Source organism: Trachinotus anak, unplaced genomic scaffold, assembly GCF_046630095.1.
Source record: "Trachinotus anak isolate AG129_WGS33_773 ecotype Australia unplaced genomic scaffold, CSIRO_AGI_Tana_v1 ptg000023l, whole genome shotgun sequence".
In the NCBI taxonomy this organism is placed as follows: domain Eukaryota; kingdom Metazoa; phylum Chordata; class Actinopteri; order Carangiformes; family Carangidae; genus Trachinotus; species Trachinotus anak.
This window is the reverse complement of record NW_027273874.1, coordinates 7,480,318-7,507,343: the sequence shown is the minus strand read 5'-3', so window position 1 is coordinate 7,507,343 and position 27,026 is coordinate 7,480,318. Positions and strand designations below refer to the sequence as shown.

The 27,026-nt window shown below is 40.2% G+C and overlaps 1 protein-coding gene across 3 annotated transcripts; it reads left to right on the top strand.

Moving 5' to 3' along the window:
* Positions 1–431: 431 nt before the first annotated feature.
* LOC139607135 (microtubule-associated protein futsch-like) lies at positions 432–27,026 on the top strand. 3 transcript variants are annotated; one of them, XM_071459787.1, is made up of 35 exons: positions 432–537; positions 2,596–4,857; positions 6,629–6,690; positions 7,063–7,101; positions 7,226–7,408; positions 7,587–7,897; positions 8,808–9,094; positions 9,394–9,528; positions 9,923–10,021; positions 10,289–10,323; positions 10,862–12,000; positions 12,912–13,271; positions 13,392–13,426; positions 14,005–14,157; positions 14,460–14,588; positions 14,677–14,715; positions 14,837–14,962; positions 15,047–15,173; positions 15,252–15,422; positions 15,503–15,537; positions 16,356–16,520; positions 16,626–16,760; positions 17,058–17,096; positions 17,183–17,323; positions 17,566–17,660; positions 17,827–17,850; positions 18,295–18,826; positions 19,438–19,479; positions 19,688–23,191; positions 23,305–23,413; positions 23,669–23,785; positions 24,015–24,326; positions 24,487–24,603; positions 24,696–24,817; positions 25,635–27,026. In XM_071459787.1, exons 2-35 carry the CDS (start codon positions 2,896–2,898, stop codon positions 25,707–25,709), a joined length of 10,956 nt encoding a protein of 3,651 aa, XP_071315888.1. In that variant the 5' UTR covers positions 432–537; positions 2,596–2,895; the 3' UTR covers positions 25,710–27,026. The 3 variants fall into 3 exon arrangements, with proteins under 3 accessions (XP_071315888.1, XP_071315887.1, XP_071315889.1); XM_071459788.1 differs by having other exon boundaries at positions 445–537; positions 2,368–4,857; XM_071459786.1 differs by having other exon boundaries at positions 438–4,857.

Sequence of the window (27,026 nt, the reverse complement as noted above, 5' to 3'; positions counted from 1 at the left end):
GCTGACTTTATCTATATTTCATATATATTGGCATATATATAGCATTTTTTATAATATACCTTTTATTTTGGTTTATTGGCATTATAGATGTTTTTGTTTTATTTTTTAAGTTTAACATATCCATGCCTCTGATTTATATTGATTATGGTACCAAAGAACATTGGGCCTAAGTGAAATGTACTGAATCAATATCTATGAGAATAGCACCACTCTGTGGCAGTAATTTCTCACCAACAAGAATAAATTTTGGTAATGGTATTAAATTCTCCTTATTAAATGATGTGTACCTCCTTTACCTACAGGTACATACATTTTTTTAAAGTTTTGGGTCGGGGTGAATGAAATGAAGGATTTTTCACTTGAGTCCAAGCTTTTACTTTTAGCAGTTCTGAGATTGTCTTTTCAACGTTCATGCTTTTACTCTGAAGGCTGGTCAGTCAACCGGAAGTGTTAACGGTTTTCAGACGTGAAGTTTCCTGCTTGTGAACGACCCGGAGACGAGTTTGGACGCTCCGAGGTGTAAACATAAAACGACAGGTAAGCAAAAAAACAGGACAACAGAAACACGGGGCTGTAAACCTGGACCTACAGTCGCTGTTCTGGGTGTTTATCAAACGGTGACTGCGTTGGTTCATTACCGGACAGTGCCGAAGCTAAACGTTAGCGCCTGCTAGCAGTAGCTATTTTAGTTCGGATATTATCCCCAATTGTTATCTTTCTCTAAAACCTTTACATCTGATAAACATGGATACAAATCTTAGGTTTCACAAACGGTCAATATATCGGAATAAACGCGTGTATGTTTAAAATGTTGTGCTGATGTGACGCAGATTTTAAAAAAAAGCAGGTTTCACAAGATGTATTTTTTCTTCCGCTTTAAAGTCGAGGGGTTTGGGGACAGTAGATGTTGAGCGATACAATCCACGCAGACAGTATGTCAACGCTTAAAAAGAGCACTTTCCCCAAGTTTATTTTCAGACTTGTTGAAAGGCCTTATTTACATGAGATGCACTCTGTCATATTCAACAGACGTCCATTGTGTCACTCACACCAGATCAGTCACTTCATAAACTGTGCGTGTTTGTCCAAGCAGCAAGTCATTTGAAGCATATCCAGGACTACAGTTTATGGCAGTTGCATTTTAATGTATGGTGTTTTCGATCACTTGTGAGACAAGGGATTAACCAGTTGAAGAACAAAAGTCAAAGCCTTTGATAAGCAGATGAGAGCTGTTCATAACAACTTGCATATATACCAGCAAAGACAGTGGTTTAACTGTTTTCAACCTCTCCTGAATACAAGAGCTCTTCCACAGACCTATAGGTGTAATCCATTTTTCAGTGGGCCATGGCCTAGGCTAAGTACCTTACCTTAGAGTTTTAGAGTATCACATTCATGAGTTGCAAGGCCATAACACTACAGACAGGATTTTATAACTCTGAAAAGTTGTCAAAGTGGCAAATATTTTATTTTTTTGTTGCAGCAGTCACTAGGTAAACTGTAAAAATAAGGCTTTAAGAATAAACTCAGTCTGAATGTGACCTTAAATTAGGCTAGATAGCTTTGTTTCTTTGTTTTCCTTTTTTCCACAGAAACTCTTAACTTGCAAAACTGCCACTGGGGATTAGTTATGAATACATTATTTGTAATATACACGAAGACATCAATGCAAGAACAGATTGCAGCACTTATTTTCAGTGTTGTCCATAGTTTTAATACTATACCATAGTATCTTACTGCGCAGTATGAGGTATGAGGATGATGTGCTTCTTAGTTCCAATTGTGCCTGACTCTGACCTTGGATTTGTCATGGAAAACCATCTTTATATGTGTTTGTCTTTTTGAATGAAAAGCTTTGCAAGAAAGGGGGTTCTCTGTGTAACTGGGTGGGAACAGAAGTCTATGGGAGGTTTTGGAATGCAATAGCCAGCGGGAGGTGTTCAGCTTTAAAAAGGTACTTTTCCTTGATTCATCTTGGTTGGACCTTACAAGTATGAGTCACACCTGCTGTTTCAGTTGAAGTGAAAAGTGTGAAAATTTATCAGAATGTTTGTTGGTAATCTTAAGGCCATCACATTGTAAATCATATGAATATCATTGAGACTCAATCTGTATCATTTTGTTCACTGCCCAACTAAACTTGTCATTCAGAGTCGATCTAGAAGGTCAGTGTGACTTAGATTGTCGTTCACTACCAGCATTTAGCTCAGTGATGTACTGTGATTTTCTGAAATGGAAATTGTAGCTGTGAGATGTTTTGCAATGTGCTTTGAATGTCTGCTGATGCCAGTCTCAGATGTTTCCACCAGAGATGAGCATGGAGAGGAAACAAATGAATTTGTCTCTGTTCTGGTTTCCTCTTCACAGCTACGACCTTGCCGCTCTCTATCTGTGCTTTGTTGCTTTTGCCTCCCCTCCTCTTTCTTGATAGTGAAGACCAGGAAGTGAAAAAGATGGACTGGAGCCGTCTCCAACAAGAAGCATGAGAATGGACAAGTCCAGACAAGACCTTCCAGATGATGGATGTTACCCAACCAAGACGCTGATGTCCAGGCCCATTAAATAACCACTTTCTTTGTTTTCTTAACTTTTCAGCTTTGCATTGCTATTGGAGCGTGGTGTCCCTTCTCCTGTTCCTGAGCCCCAAATGAGCCCCCTACTTGGAGGGCTCACAGGGAGCTCGCTCCTGATTGGATAGTGGTCTACATCCTTTCAGCTGGCTCACTTAAAAGCTCAGCTAGCATTGACGCAGAAAACAATGCTTCCGCTGCTGGCTGTCAAGCTCTGAACTTGACATCCAGCTCCTACCCATCTGCGCCCTATATATCGACAACAACTCTCTACCCGACCGCTGCCGCCTTCAATACCCTTAACCATCTGAATATTAGAAACACCATGTCTCATCCTTTATATAACCCCTATGCCTCTGGGAGCCAGAGTTCCACCCAGGGGCAGTATGGACTCTCCAGTATGCAGACAGAGGGGGACCCTCGGAGGTTATCCCCTCACCTTGGCCCTGGGTCTGGCTTCAGCTCTTCTGGAAATACTTCTACAACTCCTGCTAGCTCTAGGGGAATGATCCCATCGTTGCTGGCTCAGTCAGCCAGCTACAGGCCTGAACAGAGTAGGGCCATGATAGACGAAGACATAGAGAGATCTGTAGACATGCATATTAGCAGAGCAAGAGAGGAGGTGAGGTTTCTTGGCAAACCGGCGCATCAGCCTACTCACTTCACCAGCACCCAAAGAGATGAGTTTCTCTCCTCAGGCACAGGGATGACTTCCTATTCGATGTCCTCCACTTCTGCCTCTCTAGGACATAGACACTCTGATGTTGAAAGTGGCAGTAGCTCTTTGGACTGGTTGCCAAACTACAAAAGGTCAACTGCTGACGATTCCGCCAAATTTTATTCACCTGCTTCATCTGGCTATGCAGGTAGGGGTGAAGGCAGATTTAATGCCTCAAGTGAAAGAGAACGCGATATGCAATCCATCCCAGGGTTGGGTGATTATGACTATCCAGTGCCAGACAAACCTGCAGCCTCTACTGAGTCAAGTCGCCCCAAGTACACTTCTGAATCAGCCGCTAACATCCTTTTGCACTTTGGACTTGAAAAAGAGGACTTGGAACATCTCATCTCTTACCCTGAAGACCAGATCACCCCTGCCAACCTGCCATTCATCTTGCGCCAAATCCGCATTCAGAAGGCCAAGAGAGCTACGACTGCAGTTCAGTCAAAACCCTACCCTGAACCCCAGCCCACCAGAGGTGTGAGTGGAATGGACAGTTTGAATTCTGGAGGAGCAGGAATGCGCCAGGAGGAAATGTCATCGGCTGTTCTCCAGTCCAGTAAAGTGATTGACTATGGACATACTGGAAAATATGCTGGAGGGGTTGTGGATGAGATTGGAAGGACCAGTGGCAGGGGAGCTAACAGCGGTGCGAGTAGCAGTATTTTGTTGGTGGACACCTATGATAGTAGCAACCGCAGTCGAGAACCACCGCAAAAAAATACGACACAGGTGAAAAGCAGTGTCTTGGGTTCTCGACGTGATCAGGGTAGCTGTGTTACCAGCTCTTCCTACAGTTCAAAACTGAGCTCTGCAGCTCCCCCAAGCAATGATCCAGCTAAACGAATACAGAGCCAACCAAACCAGACTTCTCAAAAAATCCTCAGCTCTTTCTCTCTACCAAAGAAAGACACAGACATAAGAGTCATCAAGTCTAAACCCTCCAAACCCCTTACTTTGAAAGAACCAGAGGTAGATCGCCAGTCAACATCGAAAACCCAACCATCCTGCACTCTGTTCCATGGTGTGCATCCAGGCCGACCTGGTCTTGTGCTCATTGGCAGCAATAACACCAGTGGCACTAAGGGTCAAAGTAAATCTCAAGGTAAAGGGTCAATAGTTGGTGATCAAATGAAGAAGCAGCAGCCACAACAACAGATGCAGCAGCAACAGAAGCAGAAGCAGCACATGCAGCAGCAGGCACAAAAGCAGCCCGTACCACAGATGGGACAAACATTGTGGCCTCCAGGTTATTCTGCCGCGCAACCGGTTCCTCCTGCTTCTCTCATCCCCAGCAACACAGATGCCTCACGTGCCATGCAACATTCGTTGTTTATGCTCGGTGATCCTCGCCCCATTGTTATTCCTCCAGCTCCAACTCACCCAATCCAAAGCCCAGTGAACATCATTCAGTTGCTGACGCCTTCCAACAGGCAGCATCCACCACCGAAGCCACTCTCCAAGGGTCTACCAACACCGACCATGATGCATGACTATGCGGCAGCCACACCAAGAGTCTTTCCACATACCTGTTCTCTGTGTTTCAAAGAATGTACTCATATGAAGGTAAGTGGAAGACTGCATTCTGTTTTCTCTCCCTTAAGGAAATTGTGGGTTATTTGTTATTTGTAAAATTTTTCTTGTAGATTGTAACACACCTATTTAAATTATTTAATTTGTCTGTTTGGAAGTTCTGGAGTGTTTAATTAAAAAAAGCCTAAGTGCAATAGTATCTGTGTAAAATATTCTTTGAATTTTAATGGCTCAGTAATTGCCATGAAATTATGCTACTGAAAAGCCTGCCACTACCCATAAGATGGGTGCCATTTTGCAAAAAAAGCTTGGATTGCAAACTTTGGGAAAGATTGGTTAAACCTGTTTACAGATTTTCATTTACTCCAAATGAATTATGTTGTACCACAATTTTTGAAGGATGCCGGTTACACATTCATAATGTCTTGATTTACATTTGAATGACTGACTTAAAACTGTTGTTAGAACATCAGTGTCTCGTTTAGCCAGATGAAGTCTAGTGTGTAATGGCCATTGCCAGATTCATCGTGACTGTTGACTGTTGCATAATTTGATATAAAATAAAGCAAGCTGGTCATCGTCTGAGATGACTGCCATGAGCAGGACCATGGGATCAACGTGAGAACTGGCCATCTTCTGAGATGATTGTCGTGAACAGGACCAAGGGATCAGCGTGTGAACTGGCCATCTTCTGAAATGACTGGCATGAACTGGACCATGGGATCAACTTGATGTGTTAAAATCTTCAGATCTGGACAACTACTGCATTAGAAGATGGAAGAGGACTGTTTCTCCTTTTCTCTGTTTTTTATTTGCAACTACTGATTCACAGTCTATATTCAGTTTGAATATACACTGTGTTTAGTTAATATACAATTTGTATCTTTTTCCCCACTGTTGCAGCTATTGGTAATGGACTTTTTGTTTTAATTCATTTAACAGTAGGTGTCACATCTTTATACTGGCTATTATTTTGGAGTCAAGCTTCCCTTTTTGTTGTATTGTGAAGAATTTTCGCGTCCCAGTAAGGAATTCCAGTTAGTACTACAAGTACTATGAACATGAAGCCCACCACCAACCTTCGTACTTCAAGAACCAGAGATAATTTTTTCTTTAATGACCATTAGTTTGATTTCTTTTTTTTCTTTTGAACATCACATTTCATATTTTCTACTTCTGCAAAGACCTCTCCCTCCAGTTTCCACAGCTACCTGCCTCTACTCCAGATGTTGTGGTTTTGTCCTGATCCATATTTGAAAGTGACCTCTGCCGAGAAAACCTGAAGAGCCAGACATTGCAAAATCCAAAGCCGAAGAAGAAGACCTTTTCATTTTGGTTGTTAGTGGCACTGTGACTCCAGTGTTTGTCATATGTTGTCATATAGACTTGTTGCCCTTGAACTCATGCTGAATCAGCTGTTATTATAAAGATCCAAAAGTATTTCATTTCCTTTATGTTTTTGTCGACATCCAGGTACATGTTTTTATGCTTATTTACTAGCATTGTTTGTACTCTAAGATATTACTTACACAAGCTTTTTATTTACTTTCTGAGCTGTTGGCTACAGACTTAATATGAACATATATCAGCAATGTCTTTTTTCTCATACGAAAGCTCAGAAATGGAATTGGACGCTTTTTTTGACAAGCTTTGGAACAAGCTTTGAAGATCTAAGAAATGTTTTTATTGTTAATGTGATATTGAATAAACAAAAATGTGTGTCTTGGCAGTTGAGATATTGAAACTCATAGCAGTTGTGACAAGGCCTATCTAAATGTTTCATGTTTGTTTTTCTGATGGCTAGGATTGGATCTCCCACCAGAACACTAGCCTTCACCTTGAGAGCTGCAAAATCCTGCGTGCACAGTCAGTCTTTTTCCCTTTTTTTTTAGTTTTTCACTTTGTTGTTGTTTGTTGAATTAATGTCAAGGCACATTGAAGCTGTTCAGGTGGCACATGGTGGCCCAACACCTTATTATCTGAATACCTTGAAGTGTCTTCTGTCAGGCTTCACACATTCTTTAATGGGGTTCTTCAAGGTACCTCCTTTAGTTATTCTGTAGTAACAGTCTGCAGAAACCATACAATTTTTTACATACATACATTTGAATGCCACTGCCTCATAACAGTCTAACTCAATGCAGATGTCTTTGGTTTTTGTTGGTAAAATGCAACCTCTTTACTTTTTTAATGGGTGTGTTTGAATTGTTTCGTTTTTCATTTTTTTGTTTTCCATAGATACCCAGAGTGGAATGGTGAGATAATACTGGAGCCCAGGTAGTTTTTTTGGTCTTCACACAAGTAGCAACCGCACCACATGAGAACTAGTACCCTGCAGATTTTTGGAAATGTTCTTTGCCTCTCATTCACCTATGGTTATTTTGTGCCGTTCTCTCTTCAGTGTTGCAGGGAAAGATGCTAAGCCTTCACCCCCAACTTCTGCCCAGATTTCCCAACATCGTCACCAGAAAACCAGGCATGGAAGCCGCTCCCGTTCCCGCTCGCCTAGTCCCCGAAGGCACCATGAAAGAAGAGAGAAACGCGGCAGATCACGATCACCGTACAGCTCCAGATATGCTCGCAGGTCTGAGACACTAATTCTGATATTAGCAATAATGTGGGTGAACAGAAGACATTCCCCTCAGCACTCTATTGTGAAATCTGCATTAGCATTTATTTTAATATCACTTAACAAATCTTTCTGTGAAATGTTTGATTCATTACAATAATCGACTCTTTAATTGAATTTATCTGTACTTCAGTTCCCCGTCTCGGTCTTGCTCTCCACGGTATGACCGTCCTACCTCCTCCCGATATCGCTCACGTTCAAGGAGTTTTGAGAGACGATTGTCACCAAGGAGGAGAGATGAGAAACGATTCTCACCAAGACGAAATGAAGAGTGGTGGTCATCTCCAAGGAGCCGCGAAAGACGATCACCAAGGAGGGTTGACGAGAGAAGATCATCTCCAAGAAGAAGTCGTGAAAGACGATCGTCCACAGAGAGGTCATCCCCTCAGCGGAAGAGGTCAAGTAGTGCAGAGAGACTGGCGAAGAAACTACTGGAGAAATCAGGTTCGAGAAATTGCAAAAAATTGTGTGCATACTACAAATATAAACTGTTCTTGTCATTTATATTTAATATTAAAAGAATATTATAGGTTTGTGACATGCGATTATTCACCTTCTAATTTTTGAGAGTTAGATGAGAGCAGTAATACCCTTCTCATATACAGGAAATATAAACCTACAGCCAGCAGAGGTTAGCATAGATAATGGAAACAGGGAAACAACTAGCCTGGGTCTGTCTGAAGACAATAAAGTCTTCCACCCAAGATGTTAGAACATGCAATACCCAGAAGGGCACTCCAACAGTATGGACCTCGCCAAGGCCAATGTCAAACAACATACACCGGACTTAAGAGAAAAAAAATCTAATTCACAGTCAATGATCCGGATCTACCCCCAAATTTTACAGGGATCTTTCCAGGCCCACAACCCACCAAGTTTAATGAGAATCAGTTCAGTACTTCTTGTGTAATTCTGCTGACAAACGAACAAACAAATTAAAATGGCACTGAGTAGAGTGCATATCTCAGCCAAGGCCACAAATTGTTGAACCTCATACATATGTTTTATTTTCATCAACAGGTCACTCATCTTTACCGAATACCTTTTTAATGTTTTAATGTTTTTATTTAGTTTTTGCTGGACTGCTAGGAAGAAGCAGTGCTGCTTACTTATGGATACTGTAGATATGTGTGTAATGTTTACCTTACTTTCTTGCGGTTTTGATGCTAATGTTGACTTGGAGGTACAAAACATTTTCCAGCTTATTTAGCAACAGCCTCCATAGCTGAGATCACTATATGGTAATATGATAATTTTATCTGTATTTCACCTCATTAGAGAGCTCCTCGCCCCAGTGGAAACTCCAAAATGCTGCAGTTTTGTCTTAAACATTTTTTTGCCTTTCTCCCTCTAGCCGTCCAGTCTCTGTCAAAAGAGTCTGACCTGGAGGCTGTGGTTAAAACTCTAGCTCCTGCCTTACTGGCTGAGCTAGCCAAGATGAAGTCTTCCTCATCATCATCCTCCTCGTTGCCCAAAGGAGGCAAACGCTCGCTGCCTTCTTCTGCTGGAGGAAAGAGGTCATCGTCCTCTCCTTCTGCATCCTCCTCAGTAGCAAAGAAAAAGGAGATGACAACAACAGCGTCCACTAAAGCAAAGCCTATTCAGCAGAAGAGCGAGGCAAGTGCTTCTACAAAGACTAAGGTTGGTGCGTGTGTGTGTGTGTGTGTGTATACTAATTTACAAGGGAAATTTGGCAATGGTCTAGCTGGTAAATAATTTCTTTCTTCCTCCCCTCTTGTGACATTATGTTTTGATCAGTGACAACAACAAAAAAGTATATTTTGTAGTGAAATATGAAGCTAAGACTCTCATCAGTAAGAAGATTAGTTTGGATACTGATACATCTTTTTCCTTCTAACCACTAAAAGACAACAAGTTTCAATGAGTTTGTGATTACCAAGTCTATATTTGGTTTTCTCTCTTGCTCCCTCTCTACTCAGTTGGGTAAATCTTCACCTCCAACCATGGTGAAGCTTGAAGGGATTCGTAATTCTCTTTCTCACAATGATGTGGTCACTGCTGTGGAGCAGTTTGGAAAAACAAAATCAGTTGTATTGTTTCGGTCCACAATGGAGGTATGTATAGAGACAGTTAAAAGTGAGTTTCTGCTAGTCATTCTTTTATTCAATATTTTTTGTATATTTTTTAATCAATATCAAATAACAGTTTTGATTAAAATGAATTAAATAAGATTTCCACACAAACCCCCAGATATATAGGGTTTTAACAATTAATCATTCACCCTGTAAAATGTCAGAAAACAGAAAAGAATGCCCATCAAAAAAAGACATTGAACATGCTATCGCAGAAGAAAAAGAGCAAATATTCGTATTTGAGAAGCTGGATAAACTGACTAAAACATGTAATGGTGAACTGTCAATTTTTCATGGATAATGTGTGAATGTAGTGAGTCCTGATGGTGGTAGTAATCCAAATGTATGTGTTTCATGTGTGTGTGTGTACATGTAGGCAATCGTGTGTTTCGAGAAAGAGGAGGACGCAAAGAAACTGAAGAATGCAAAGAGCTTCGACATGAAAGGAATGCTAGTCAATGTTGTCAAAGAAAGGGTATTACACTTTATCTTTCTGTTCACATCCAAGGGAAATATAGTCTAGACCATAATTCTTTGGACAGTTGCACATTTTTTGATCCTAAGTCTCAGCTTTAATATGTGTAGGTCTGTGTATTTTATTTCAAATTGACTGTGCTGAAGAAAAGCCTCAAGACAAAAAAAATGTAACTGTTAAAATACTTCTGGACTGTGTATTGTTGTGTGGTGGCTGTGTCAATAATCAGATTAATCTGAAATAACGTCTCATTTGGTTTGTTTACAGGATGCTGTTTCTAAGGAGCAAAAGATAACTCAGAAGTAAGATATGCTTCACACAGACATCCCTTTAACAGTGATGGAGGCTAGAGGTTTTACCTTGTTTTTATCAGTATATTACTATAAATATTCAGTGACTGCCTGTCCCTTTTGTCTCCTCAGTTTAAAAAAGATCTCTCTTTTCTTTTCCAAGATAGGATTCTCCAACATAGACAATGTTCACCTTTTGGGAATTTACTCCGTAACAAAAAGTCTGCATACATTTAGTGTAGACATTGATTGGACACGATTTTCAACACTGGTGCAATCTTAATGTTGTGCCAAAATACTTGCCGTCAAATTTATTTTACAGTTAAATTACACTTTTCACTACAGCAACCAAAATGAATAATCAGAAATTCACACACAGGAAAATTTACAATTGGTAACACATGGACTAACAGTTATCACATGAAGTCAACCTTTGAAGGACAGTACAATCTTAACTATTGTAGTCATATAAGAACATTCAAAACATAACCCTGAGTTTCCATTTTTTTTCCACCTGCTTGACAACTATCTAACTTTCTTCTGTTCACAGAAAACCAGCCATTTCCAGTGTCTCCAAACCTCAAACCACACCTGCAACTACCCTCAAGGATTGCCTCCCTACACCACACAAAACATTGGTCAATTCCCCTACAAAGCCTTTATCCTCTGAAGCCAAAAAAGCTTCAGCAGGCAAACTTAAAAATGAGAAAACTGCTGCAAAAGGCTCAGTTAAAGGCTCAACAAATGTCACTAAAGCAAAGGTCTTGGTTTCCAAAGCAAAAAATGTCTCAACCCGGCAGAAAACTAAAATGGCAAAAAGTGTGGTGCAGCAGAAAGAGATGGCCAAGGTTGAGAAATTGGCAAACATGACTGTTAATGAACAAACTGAAGGCTCAAATGTATTGGAGTCTGAAGCAGAAACAACCTCAACTTCTGAGAAATCCAAAATACCGGAGGACAATTGGACATCAGTAGGAGCTATGATACAAGAAAAAGTGGAAGAAACGGTTGCAGAAGCCATGAACATGCCATCCCAATCTACAGCTTCAGAAAATCACCCTGATGTAGAGACTTCTAAGTCTAAAGAATTGGAAACAAAGTTTGAAGAATCTGTGGTAGTGTCGGAAGACACAGACAAGATTGTTGAAACAGGAAATGCATCAGTTTCTGAATTGACACATCAAGCAGATCTTGTCAAAGTTGATGTTGGGGTGAAAGAGGCCAAAGACGCTGAACCAATGGGGCTTGGGGAAACAGGAGTTGAAGTGGCAGAGCCCATGGAAGTTGAAAGTTGCGTTGAGGTCAAAGGGGAACAACTAACAAATGCAGAGGCTGTACCAGACAAATCCAGTGAGAGTCAGTCACCAACCAGCATAGATGAGACCAGACCAGATTTGTTTCCACCTAAACCTCCTATTGTTCCATCTCAGACCACAGAAGCAGTTCCTAAACCTTCAGGCGCCGATACTCAGAGCCCTCAGACCATCATCAGAGCTCCAGAAACCTCTGTCAAAGCTTCATCACAAGTCCAGCAGAGTACCCTGCCAGAACCAGAGTCCACTGCACAAGGGCTGGAGACAAAGACAGATACTACACAAATGCAGCAGCAGGCTGCATCAAACACAGATGAAGCTGCTTTAGAGACAGAGCTGATAGTCGAAGGGGTGGATACAAAAACAACGCAAAAAGGTATGTTGGAGGTCATTTTATGGATGGATGGTGATTTAAAGAATAAGATTGGCAATAATCTAGATGAAAAGACCAAAACCATGTATTAGTCAGTTCATCAGTGCTATCTGACTTCCTGATCCTGTCTGGGGCTCTGAGCCACAAGCCTATTGTGTCCAACTAAAGATGTAAAAACGGTTTGCTGATGTATAGTTGGATTTCTAAAAAAAGGCTATTTATGTCCAAAAACGGCTGTAAATTTTAGGAAATGTTAATTAATCTGACATAAATAGGTCGTTTGATGTAGCAGACAGTGTATGTTGGATTCAATCAAAATGTACTCAAGTTTGTTTTCATGGTAATGAAGGAACATGTTGACCAGTGGTCTATGGCACAGAAGAGCAAGATCTGGAATAGAATAATAACTTTCCACAAAAGTGGAAAATTATCTTGGTGCAATCTGGCAGTTCATTAAAACATCAAAACATATTGTATTCACAGCAGATAACAACAGACTTTGGATAAACAAGTGACATGCTCAATTAATTATAGATTTTTTTTAGATTCATTGACAATAAGAAAGATACAGCTGCAACAATTAGGTGATAAATCAATTATTTGATTGACAGAAGATTCATTTTGAACAATTGTGATAATAAATTAATTTTTTTAAGTATTTTTTTAAGCAAAAGGCCAAAACATTGACACATCCAGGCTCTGAGATGTGTAAAGAACAGTTAATTCTGCTACTTGCTAAGCTACTGTATCTCAGGAACGTTTCTCAGATTTTATTTTAATTAGATGAAAAATTAGGCTATGGCTCATGGAATAAATGTGTACTTTTTGCTGTCAAATTGGATCCAACAGATGTTAAGTGTCAATGTTGATGATCTTTGAAAATACCACTATTTATCTTAATTTCTCCTTTGAAGTTCCTGTATCTGCCACAAAGATCCAAAGAGATCCATCATCAGCTGAAGATGGCTCCAAAGCTGTGTTGACTGAAGTAGCTACATCTGCCAAAACTGAGTCAACAGCTGTAGCAGTGAGTAAACCGCAACTGGGAGCAACCTCACCCTCTTCAGCTGCTGCAGTGAGTAAGCAGCAACCGGGAGGAACCTGGTCTACTTCAGTTGCAGCAGTGAACAAGCAGCAACTGGCTGCAACCACATCATCTTCAGTTCTAGCAGTGAGCAAGCAGCAACTGGCAGCAGCCACCTCTTCTTCAGCTGCAGTTACCCCTCTGACTATTGGGGAGATGGTAGAAAAGCACCTCCATCAAAATAAAATAAGTAAGAAATCCAAGAAACAAACTTGAGTTTGTCTCACTGGAGTCATTAACTATACACAGATCATAAATGTCTTGTGATCATAATTCATATTTTTGTCTTGTTTTTCACCATCTCTTGTAGCGTGCCTCAAGAATAAAACCTGTTTCTTACCGAAGGTAGGTTTTCTCAACTCACTTGTATGAACTGCAGTGTTAAAACATTTTGTTTGTTCACTTGTGATTTGCTCTTCAGTTGATACAGTAAACATTAAAATGTACTAAAATGTCCTTAAATGGGTATGAATGTAATATTGTACAGTGTATTTGCAGGTTTTGAAAAGTCTTAAAATGTGATGAATTCAGCTCATATTTTCTCTTGGCTGTAGAGAGCAATGTTAAAATGGTTTTATATCTGATTGCAATTTATTTGTTTACAACGTCAATAATAATAATAATATATATGTATTATATATCTATATATATATATATCTATATCTATCTATCTATCTATCTATATATATATATATATATATATATATATATATATATATATATATATAAAAATAATAATATATTGATCCAAGAGTTTACAAAGGGTACCAGCTGAGTTTTGCCTTACTTTATTTACATGAGTCTGACTGCTAGAACATCACTTTAAGTAAAATAATTAATCCAATTTTATATTGTTGCTAAAATGTCCAAACAAAACCTCAGTAAACATTTTGTCTTTTTTTTCCCTCCCTCATTTTTTCCAGTTTTTTTCACTTGGTAAGAAGCTGTTGCTCATAACCAACTTGCCAAAGTATTCCGATGGCTGCTACATAGAGGAGGACCTCGCCAACCTGCTGATTCCATTTGGATTTAAATATCAAGATGACAACATCTATGTTGTCCCTCAGGCTCGCATGGTAGGCACCAGGTTATGAATCTGCATCAGTTTGGTTTATTAATCCTGTATTTTTTGCTGTTGTTTTTGTCCTGATCAGTTCCTTGTGTCATGCGATGGATGGTCTTTCTGTTTTTGTATGTTTCTCCTTCTGATTGCAGTGTATATATTACTTATTGTAATATTACTTATTGTAATATATACACTATTGGTGCCTATATGATTACACCAATATTACTACTGTAGTCCAACAGATGAACAAACACGTATGTGATCTGTTATTATATTTGATAATACATTTTTGTTTCTGGTTTTCCTCTTAAGGCCTTTGCTGTGATGCCATCAGTGCAGGATGTGCACAAGATTTTGACTACCACCAGGCGGAATCGAATGACTCTCAAAAACTCCAGACTGGCAGTGCATGTAGTGGATGGTGGCATAACAATGGCACCGGTAAGCATGTACCTACTGCTTGTTTTTATTGACTTATATTTATAGATGTCCAGTGTATTTAATACAGACTCTGATGTTTTTGTTTCAGTTTGGGTTTTATAAATCACTGATGAAAAGGATGAATTCTGTGAGTAACATACACCATCAATTAAAAGACTAAACTTATCTAAAACTACGTTTTCAAATTACTTTAAAAGAAATAATAAATATAACTTTGTGCATTAAACTTATTCTTGTTCTTGATGCAGCCGGTGGTTGATAATGGAGAAAGAACAATCTACATCAAGAACGTTTCACCAAGTGAGGCCAAAGAGCTCAGGGAAACTTTGAAAAAAATTGATTTTGTCAGAAACTACATGCCTCTTCTCAACAAGGTAAAACTACGCACAGAAATACATGTGTTTAAGTGAATTTAGGAAGACTTCCTGTTAGTCTTATCTGTCTTGTATGTGTTTCAGGTGTTTATTGAATTTGAGTCCAATCGCGATGCTGATCGGCTCGGAGTTTGGTACAGCCTCCTGAAACAGGCCCCTGCTCACAGAGTCTACAGGCTGAAAACACCACGCAGCGGCTGTACAGCACTGCGTAAGTCTTTGTCTTACCAAATAAAAACTGTGGTCACTTTACAGATATATTCAAACAAAACATTTTTTGTTCATTCAGTACCAAGACTTGCTGCCAACGCTATTCCGGACAGCAAGGATGTTGTTGCTGGGGCAACTGTCCCAACAACAAAATCTGGTGTTCCACAAGGCAGCATTTCACCATTTTGGGTCACGTTGACAAATAGTCCCTTTGTGTTCCCTACCATGTCTCCATGGTTCATCATCCCAGGTAAGAGAGATAGCTGTAGACAAACTTTAACTTGTTTACTTATTGTTAAGGAAAGTGACCGTGTTGTTTTTGGCTCCTAGATCATCTGACAGTCAGGGAAATTGATGACATTGTGGTAAGCAGATTTTTCCCCCATAAACTTTCTTTGTGTTTTTAATATTCATGTTGAAATGGCATTCATCAAAAAACGTGACACCACTTAAAAAATACAGATTGATGTCAATTAAGATCTTAATCTTTAACTTTAACTGTGCATCTTGGGCAGTGTGGGCAGAGAAAGTTGAAGTTCAGGCAACATTTTGGTAATAAGTTACCATTACCAACTATGCGGTTCAGCAGCAACCAAATGGAATGTTGATGTTCTCTGCTCTAGACAACACAACCGTGTAAACTTTTTTCCCCATCAAACATTAGTTCCTAAGCTCAATGGAGGAAAAATTGACAATTGTGGTGGCAGGTTTCCCCATCCTTTACGATGTGTCCCTGTTTGCTTACAAACAATGCATGGACAAAGGGGTCTAAAATTTTAGGTGTTCCAGGTGTCTTGGTGAAATGTCACCTCAAATATATTTTGTGAAAATAGGAGGGAATTGCATGCTAACCAGCACCACAGCATGCAAAACAGTGGTGCTTGACAACTTGTGTTTGGTCTGAACATAGTTAGGCAAAACCCAGTTTGTTTCCTCTTGCTTTGCAAGACAAATGCAGAGAGTTCCAGGTACTGTGGCAGTTTGTGTAGCATCCTCTTTTGTCAGAAATTTCCACGATTCAGACTTGAGTTGATTAAACCAACTGTGACTTAATGTATCTCTTTGCTGTTCATCTTGTTAGGAAATCATCAGATGTGAAGTTCCATAAATAAAGTACAATCTACAGAGGTTTCTGTTCTTGTCTCTCTAATTAAACTCTTGATTTGAACATTGTTTCTTGTAGAGGGCCAAGCACCAAGGTTCCATGTTCTCCACAATCATGTTGACCGGTTTGCCTGAGGGAAACTACAAGCATGAGGATGTGGCCAAGCTGGTCTGGGCTTATTTCCCTAAACAAAATCTTCACTCCCTGTACTACAATGTGATAGTTCTGACCCTGCAGAGGAGGGTAAAGAGAAGATGCTGCATTTTTATTGTTTAAGTGGAACTTTGCATTTGTGTTTGAATTGAACTATGTCATAAAATTTTTCCTTTCTTCTCTTCTCACCTCCAGGCTTTTGTGTATTTCAGCAATTGGACCTTGTGCTGCAATTTTGTCCGAGATCACATCATAAATCCAGTTTCTGTCAGAGGCTCCACACTCCGCGTCCACTTTGTCTTGGAGCACATGCATCCTGAACCAAGAGAGGTATGGACGCTGGGGATCCTTGCTCCTCCTCTGCCCCTGGTTCTCCATCTTGAAGCCTGTCCTCTTATTTCTCTCAGTGATTTCCTTGAATTCCTTCTGTAGAAATGTATTCTGAAATTAGATGTTATGGTTTTGTTTTTGAAGGAATACTCCACAGACAAGCACAGAACTACAAACATGTATACACACAATCTGAACCATTATGAGAAAAATATGTTGGTTTGAAATACCTTTAAAAATGCAGATATAATGTATGCTTGACAACAATTCTGACTGTGACTTGTCATCTTTTTACAGGAACTCATGTATAAAACTCTGATGAAATGGAGCAATGCTGTAAGTCAATAACCATTTATTTTAATTAGAAAGCAGCTATTTTTCAATTCCTTGGTCCTTAACATCAGCTGTTTGCTGTTTTTCAGCGTGTTCCTGATCTAGAGTCTCTGGAGGAGAGGCTGCTCTGTGTGGAGATCTCTGAGACGACTGTGGATGTTGTCAAGATGGTCATGGAAATGGTGGCGTCCATCGCTGCCTTTGTCAGCTTCCTGCCACTTGCCAATAGGGTATGACAGTAACACAATAGCAACACCTCTACCTTTCACATTTAAGTGTGGACAGAAAAGCTATTGTAATAGACCCTTGAGTGCCACAGTTTTGCTTGAATATACTTTGACTTGACATATAAAGGATCCTTATGGCTTGTTGTTGTTCTCTTTCTGTTTGTTGCCTTTGTCTTGTCACTTTCTTTATTTCTACCTCCTCTCTGTCTTTTCACTCTATGTTCATGACGGTCTTTCTACTTCAGATATGCATCGAGATGGCTGACTCCAGTGGTGTAACACAGGTGGTGGAGAAGTACAACACGTTCTCACTGGACTCTGCATCTAAGCACATAACTTGGTATGAGTGTCCTTAAATTAGAGATAAGAAATAGGAATAAATGAGTAGATAATTATCCTCATCAGTGTTTCCCAACAAATGGTTTTAGAAGATTTGGTTACCTGTTCATTTTTTGATCCCCTGTCCTCATACCTAAACTAATCCACTTCTTTTTTCCTCTACCCAGGAGTAGAGTTCAGCGTTTGGAGCCGTGAGTATATCACCTTGTAACTGATTGTTGTCAGGTTAACAAAGTCAAATCATGGTACCAAAATCTTGACAATAATCGGTGTGATGACTGCTATGACCCACCTTTCTATGGCCCCAGATCACATAGAATTGATTGACATAAACTATGTGTATATGCCTGAGTGATAAAAAATACTGCAAGTTTATGATTGAGACAATTGAGAGTAAATTAACCTGCAAGTAATGGATTAGTTGGTTTAAGCAAAAATATAAAGGATGCAGCTGCTGTTATGTGAGAGTTTTCTGGTTTTGTCTGTTTTAAATCATTGTAATCTGAATATCCCTGGTTACTGGACTGTCAGAGGAAAACACATTTGACAATATCAGCAAGGACTCTTGGGAAATGTGATGAGAAATGTCATCAAATCATTAGTTGCACCTAAAGTTTTACTGTGTTTGATTTTAGTTTGAAGAGCCTAAAACAGCGCCTTGAAGACTCCAGTGAGATCACAATAAACCTTGAACAGGACACCGTCATTGTTGAAGCCAAGCCCCCAACACAGCCTCCTACTTCTGAGGTTTCTGATAATAGGCCGCAATCTACTCTGCAAACCAGTATTTCTGCCTCTGCTAAACCAGCAGCTCCTTCTGGATCCATCATTTGTGAATCAGGACCAAGTGCCACCGCCACAAGTGACATAGCAATGGAGGACAGTGAGAAACTGGGAACTGAGATTGCCATGGACTCCTCCATTGCTCTTAAGGCAACTGAAGTAAAAATGGAGGAGGGTTCACTAACAACCTGTGACAATAGTGCTGATGGAAACAGTTTCCCCACTGCTTCCATTCCCTCATTCTCAAACACAAGTTTCGTCAAGACTGAAGAAAGTGCCACAGAACTTCTTCATATTGACAAGGACACATTGATTGCCCTCACAGCGGCAGTTCGCCAGCACAGACTTAACCGAGGAAGCAGGATACACAATGAGGAGAAACAGGTGATGCCTAGCTTAAAGACTCACTCAGTATTTACATTTGTCTAATAGCATATTTGTTTAAAAGTGTTACACTGCAAATATTTGTTCTATTACATTCTTTTCAAAGTTAGATCTCACTCCAGTAAAAGTTAATATAAGTTAATTTTTCTTATAGTCAGTCAGTATATCATTATGACAAAAAAGACCAAAACCAACAATGAATAGGTAAGTATTGTCTCCCAAGCGCTTCATTAGGAACACCATACTAATACTTGGTAAGACCTTTTTTTGCTTTCACAACAGCCTTAGTTCTTAAGGGCAAGATGTTGGAAATATTCCTTTGAGACTCTGGTCCATGCTAGCATGATTGCATCATATCATTTCTTCATATTCATATCAGTTGTCACAAATGTGTTTATTGGATTCAAAGCTGTTCCACTGAATTACCCTCAACATCGAGTTTCTGTCTACAGAACTACTACTCAGTGGATGATGTTTTTTGCACCACTCTGAGTAAATTGCATTATGCCTGAGCAGTATAAACATATAAAATTGCTGTACAATTTTGAGTTCATGTTCAAATCTGTAATCCAGAAATCTTGGGTGTCTACTTTTTAATATTTGTTTTGTAGAGCTCTAAAGGTGTAAAGAAGGAAGACACATCACAAGAAAAGGTAACAACAACCTATCCCTTGTTTGTGGCATACTTAAGTAAAGGATTCCTCTACACAGAGTGAGACGCTCAACCCCTGATAATAGGAATTCAGAATTTGCTCATGTCACTTATCTGTTGCTCTTTTCACCACTCTTTGTTAAAAACTTGTTTGCATTAAATGAATAGGTCAATTCAAGAGATTGATTACTTCTTTGTTCTCAATCCAGGGTCAAGATGATTTTACAGATGACATTGTGTCCTCAGATGCCTACCTTTTTGATGAACAAAATTTCAACATGGAGGACTTTGTCACTGTTGATGAAGTTGGTGATGACGTGGAGGACAGAAGCCCTGAACACCAGAGCTCCTCCTCTTCCAAGCAGTCCTCCAGATGGAATAAAGAATGGCAAAGCTCAAATGCATCAACTACTGCCAAACAGACCTCAACAAGTTCCTTGAAAGACTCTATGAGCTCAGCCTCTTCCTCTTCATCCACCTCATCCAAGTCAACTAAAGAGTCCATTAAGAGAAGCTTGTCTTCTAACTTGACCTCTGTGTCATCAAAAAAGGCCAAGGACTCATCTGAGTCCACCAAATCCCCTACCAAGCCCTCATCCTCTGCCAGTGTTAGTAAAACCTCTGTCTCTTCTTCCTCACTGCTTCCTGAAATCTCTTCCTCCCCTGGTCAGAAAACACATCAGGGCAAGACAAAAGCTCCAGTCAGAGCATCTAATATGTCATCCTCAAGTTGTAAGACCCGATCATCCTCCACTGTACATGAAAAGGAAAAGATGGTATCAGCAGCAGCAGTCGAGGCGCCAATAAAGACTGAGTCACATAGCAAAGCAAAAGCCACAGAGAGTACAGTAGCAAGGTCTGACCACAAGGTGTCATCAGAGGGCATTGCTGCAAAAACTGTTGAGTCAGAGACAAAAATAGAAACATCATCAGAGATGCATCCACCTGCACAGGGACAGGGTTTAGAGTTAAGCCAAGCACAGAGTTTGGAGATTGATATTAAAGAGAACACATTTAAAGATGTGGAAAAAAGCAGAGAGAAAAGGAAAGAGGATGATGTTGGCAAACGTACAGAGGAGGGGGATGATGACGGTGAACATTACCAAATCCTTGACTCACTTGATGACCAAATAGATGAACAGATGGATGATGGGGACCAAGGAGGCAATTCTGAAACCCAGCTACCAGAACCTGAGAAAGGCCAGAGTTTGCATGAGGGAACCAATCACGTCTCTGGAAGTGTCGAGAATGAAGGCAAAGCCTGTCCTGAGGAGTGCCATGAAAAGGAAATGGATGTTTCTTTCCAAATGGTAGACAGTGCTACAGGTCAAGAAGATAGGTATGTCTTTGAAGATAACAGCTCCACAGTTAAACAAGTGTCTGAGGAAGATGTGATTCAAGTACTCAACAAATCTGGAGTTGAAGATGCAATCAATAAAAATCAAGAGGCAAATAATGCAGATAGTTTCCATGTGTTAGATACAGGCAGTGAACAAGGTCCAAGAGGCAAGGGAGATGGAAAGAAGAGAAAACTAAAAGAGGAGGAGGTTGAAGGCCAAATGGTTTCAGGAGAATCCTGCAAAGACTCCAAAGACATGGAAAAACCTGATGACCAAATCCCAAATGATGAAGACCAGCCTCTTCAAGTCTGCAACAACAAAGGTACTTCAAAAGACCTTGACAGTGATGTGACTGAACAAGAAACCTTTGAGATATTGGATTCAATTGACGATCAGACAGCAATTGAAGATGACAGCCGCAAACATGAAACAGAAGAGGAAGATACTTATCAGGTGATTGATTCTGTGGAGGATCAGCCAACAACTACAGAGTCTGAAGCTGACAACAAGGAAAAAATAACCAAGAAGGTGGAGGTGACTGCCAGACAAGATGATAGATCATCAAAGAGGAGCAGCCCCAGGACCAGAGCATCCAAAAGTGAAGAGGAGAAATCACCAAAGAAACAGGACAGGACAGTTAAAAAGTATGAAACACGAATGAAGACGGACACCACTGCAGGAGTTTCTAGAAAAGACAAAGGCATTGAAGACATCACTGAGGAGATGGTTTATGAAATAGTAGATTCTGTTGAAGACGAACTGGTTCAAGATGCAGCCACCACAGAAAGATCTGGTAGAAGAAGTAGTGCAAGAGGAAAGAAAGAAGATAAAATGACATCAATGAATCTCACTGAAGCATCTGACAAACCTGATGGTGATGAGGAGGCTTCATATGAAATTTTAGACTCTGTGGAGGACGAGACTGCCACTGAAGAACCAAGTTTTATGACAAGATCTACCAGAGGAAGAAGAGAAAGAACAACTAAGAGAGACGCTTCAAATGAGAAAACAACAAAAGAAGATACGCCAACAAGACGGAGGCACACTCCTGCCAGAGAATCACGGGAAAAAACATCAAAGAAAGTGCAGAAAGCTCCTCCAAAAGAGAGCACACCAACAAAGAAGAGTGACACTACTGTAAGAGAGGTAAGTCAGGAGGATTCTGTCTATAAAATATTAGACTCTGTGGAGGACGAGCTTGCTAAGGATGACCATCCTGCTCCTGGAGGAAAAGGGAAAAGGGGAAGACCAAAGAAATCAACTAAAAAAGAGTCTGTAACACTGAAGAAGGAAAACAAAGGTGCGTGTGAAAAAGTAGCTGATGAAGATGAAGTGACGTATCAGATTCTTGATTCTGTGGAGGATGAGATGGTTGATGATCACCCTTCAATAGAGCAGTCAGTGAGTTCAAGAAAGGAGAAAATTTCTAAAAACAACGATGAGCAGATAAAGAGAAGTACATCTCTCACAGGATCACCCAAAGATGAGGAGCAAGAAGAGGAGCCAATGTATCAGATTGTAGATTCGCTGGAAGATGATCAAGTTCAGGAAGAGTTGATGACCAATAGAAGGATGAAGGAAATAAGGAAAACAGAAGATGAAACAAGTCCAAACAAAGAGGCACCAGCTGTAAAGGAAGACACACCAAATTGTAGTACCACAGATGTGGAAACAGCTGAAAAAGTGATTGTCAGGGAGGAGATAACTGATGATCCATCTGCTCCAGAACAGTCTGGTATGGGAAAGAAGGAAAGAACACCCAAAACAGACATGAAGAAAGAGGGCAAATCAACAACAAAGTCCCAACATGATACTCCAACACCAGCAGAGAAGAATCAAACATCCAGGAAAAGTGACAAAACAGTAGAAATAAGCGCTCTGGTGAACCTGGATGAAGTGAGTGAGGAGGAAGAGGATTACCCTGACGACACAGCAGAGGAGGAAGAACTGAGGAAGAGGCAAGCTGCCGCTAAGGAGAAGCAGCTCGCCAAGGGCCGAGAGAAGGAGCAGGAAGAGAGGAGGACCAGGGAGAAAGAGGAAAGGGAGCGAAGGAGCCAGAGCAGCAACAGCAGTAGCAGAGGAGGAGGCAGCAGTGGGGAAGGGATGAGGAAGGTGAAGGAGAGGGGAAGGGAAATCGAGGAGAAGGCAGAGGTAGACGCCAAGGAGCTGGTAACTCTGGATGAGGTGGGAGCAGATGAGGCTGGGGCGCAGGGTCAAGAGTGGGATGGGGAGATCACGGAGGGAGAGCTGCAGACACTTGTAACTCTGGATGAAATTGTAGAAGAGGAGGAAGAGGGACAGGTAGAGCAAAGTGTGCTGGAGCCCCACCCACCCAGCAAGGAGGACGAATCAGTGGACGACTTAATCCCAGAGGTAAACATAGAGATTTAAAGTTCAGTTTTCTTCCGCAAAACACAAATTTGATGACAAACAGTATGCTCTATGAAGAAACACTGATGCTAAAGATCTCTTGTCTCTCTTTTTAGACTTTGGTGACATTAGATGAAGCAGGTGGTGATGAAGAAGAGAAGGCAGATAAAGATGAAGCAGAGAAAACCACAAGATCTGCTAAATGCAAACACGATGTCGACACAGGTGTGTTAGTCTACCTTAATACAGTATACATTATGAACTCATAGGGATTTGCGTTACAACCTTAAGGTAACTTAATTCTAAAACATCTCACAGAAACATTTTGAAATGGAGTCAGCCACTCCTCCCACTTCACAACACAACTCTGTTAAAAATACAATTTTCTCTTTTGATATTATATTGATTTTTACAGGATATGGTGTGTTTTAGTTTTGATGTTAGCCTGAAACTTTACTTTTTTTTTTTTACTTACCTTAGAGGAGAGTATGAACTTTGTGACCGTAGATGAGGTGGGAGAGGTTGAAGAGGTCGAGGAAGAAAAAGAAACTACCAAGACAAGAAGCCAAGCCAAGAAGAGAACCAGACAGTCCTCTGGTAACACAAACGCATACATGTATTTCTTTTAAATAATTATGTCAGTACCTCAGGTGAAATCTTTAGACACAACAATGAAAAATTTGGAATTCTTGACTTCTGGAATTCTGGAAATCTTTGACTTCACTGTCTTCCAATGATGGAGCTCTAAAATATGAAACCTGTTAATTATTATTTTGCAGTTTCCTTAAATTTGTTTGCTCAATCACTTCATTGATTTTTACCTTAGTGAGAAAATCTACTAGAGGGAAAAAAGTTGGTGCACAAGATGAGAGAGAAGAAGGAAATGAATCAGCTGGTTCTGATAATCCACCTCACACTTCAGTGGATCCCTCATCATCATTGGACAAAGACCCATTGACGTTGTCAAGTGACAGCCAGCAAGAGAACCAGAAGGCAGAGGTGGAAGGAGCAAACCATGCCAACATCCATGCAGCATCTGTTGGGCAAGAGCTGCAGCCTGAGAACCAGAACCTGGAAAGATGTGTGGAGCAGGGAGAGGAGGACGACAAGGAAGGAAGGAGCAGAGAGGATATTAAAGGTGCAGAGAGCTGAGAGAAAGACAAACGAGTGGTAGCATTTATCAAAATCGTTGATAGTTGATCTATTATCTAGCGGTTCATTTATTGACTCATTGTTGCAGCTCTAGTACGATTGTCAGGGTTTCAATTATTTGATTGTTCTTCCCTCCTCTTCTTCAGCTGTGAGTAAAAGGAAGAGGGAGCTTGTCGGACCAGAAGCAAAGAGATCTCGTTGTCAGTCTCCTTCTGTTACTTCCGACTTCAAACTGCCGCCATTCAACCCCAACAACCCCCTCGGTGAGAAACATACACACAAACAATTTTACTGATGATTTGATTTGATTGATCAATTTTTTTGTTTTTACATTCCTGGTTCTGTCTCTCTTCAGGTCAGGAGTTTGTGGTCCCCAAATCAGGGTATTTCTGTAATCTCTGCTCTGTTTTCTACCTGAAAGAGAGCTCCGCCAAAGAGCTCCACTGCAGCAGCCAGAGACACTACGACAACCTGCAGGTACACACACACACACACACACACACACACACACACACCTTTGAGAGATCCAGGTGTATGAAATGTGGCCTGGTCTCATCTCTTTGATGCCCCAATGAATTTTGCTACATAAAACAGAAACAGAAAACAAACGAATCACCAGTAGTTTAGTTCATACCTTTTGCTCACAGCATCAGCAAAGGGTATGAACATTTCATTGGGACAGTTGGGGCTGGAGGCATTATGTTTTCGGTTGCAGACGCAATATCTCTGTAATGCCTTGAGGGAATTTTAGATTAGAACTTATCTAGACAGTAGCATGACATTTTTCCTGTGCACCACCTGTATAAAAAGGAGGTACATTCTCAGTTTAACTAACTGATGCTCAGTTGAACATTCTTATTTAAATATTTAATTTTAAAATGTAGATTGAATTGATTTGTCTTGAGTTGAATTGGAGTTGTTTCTGAAAAAACACTCAGATCTCCCTCAGGCTAATCTGGTGGTACCTCTGTACCAACTGCAGCACATACACTTGGTTGTTTATCCAGCTGTCTCTGTACATTCACAGGATATTTTGACCTAAAAGAAGTGATACAACCAAGCTTGTTATCACCAATCAATCTTAGGTTTCCTAAGCAGGCTCTAACTTGAATGGTTAACTGCGTATAAAGACTGTAGATACCTGTCTGATACTGAGGTCATAGGGAATCAAATTAAGTTTCTCTGGGTAATATATTGTTGCCTGGAGGTGGTGTTGGCTGGGAACCACAACAGACACAAAATTAAACACACTCCTGGCCTGACATTGTTTGTGCTCCTCCCCTTCTTTTTCCAGAAACACTACCAGAGGCTTCAACAAAAACCATCAAGAGGTTCAAGACAAAGTTCTCAAGGCCCCGTTTCTGATTGAAAAAGTCAGACTTCAGCTGACTTTTTTCTTTTAGAAATAAAAGTGAAAACTGTGAAGCTCGATCAGTGAAACCACAGAGCAGAATCAGTCTGTACATGTGTTTTTATACACATTTGTTTGCAAATAAAAACCTTAGTGTTTACACTTGGCTGAGGTGGAAAAGTTGGTGTATCATTAACAGCAGAATGTGACCAAGTGTAATTTAAACAGACTTACAGACTGAATTATAACCTGTATACAGCATGTGACTCAGTTGTCCACTGAAGAGACGGAAAAAACAGATCTATGTGGAGCGATGAGGAAACTAACTTTCCTAAAATTAATACATGAAACAAATGTTTGTTTCCATTATATTTTCCACATTGTTTTCGTATGTTTGGAGGTTTGACTGCCACTCTTTGAATTACACGATCATGTGGCACTGCCTTCTTCCATAACAGTTTCATGGCACCCGACTGGAGAATTAGCGCCACCAGCTGTTTATCTTGATGTGCACAGCTCCCAATACTCACATAACAGTGGTCGATGGAAATGCATATTAATTATCAGTTTCATTTACAGATTGTTTTTGTTATTTGCACTTAATGGATGGATAGTCGACTCATGATCTACAGCTCAGATTTGGAAGTAAATCTGCTGAATTGTTTTACAGCAGAAATTAGGAAGAGGTCAAGGTCTCTATAGGTGAAACTGACTTTAAGCCTTCAGAGATGATATTAACGACAAACAACTGAATTGAAAGGACTGAAAAATAAAAATGTTTGCATTTCGGGGAAAGATGGCAGAGCAGGAAGCAAGGAAGAGGCTCATGGAATTTGTGGTCTTGATAACTGCTTAGTTTCTGCTGGTGAAATAAAGGCTGACATACTGTTACAAAGGATTAATACTTTGTGTGTGTGTGTGTGTGTGAGAGATAGAGTCTGTCACAACTCTACAAGATACAATCACAAAACTTTACAGGTGGGTATTTAAGATGGGTGTGATCCGACCCATAAGTGCTGAGTTCTCCAGTGATGATCTAACAATAATTACTGAGTACTCAGTCAGGGTCAGAACATCAGCAGCTTGATGGACGTCACATCTGGCGTGAAAATCTGACAGTTAAGTCTATTGAACTAATGAAATCCTGTGTAGTGAAAGGCAACTGTTTTGTTTGACTTGGTTAATCAGTTTTTATTTAAACCTGACAAGGTTACTTTGGGTGTGTTGTTGCTGTGTCTTTAAACAAGGGTCCAATATGGTGACTTATTTCTGTTGTACAGTTTACTTTTGTTCTGTGTAAAATAAAATGTTGAATAAAACTTGAGTTTCAAACCA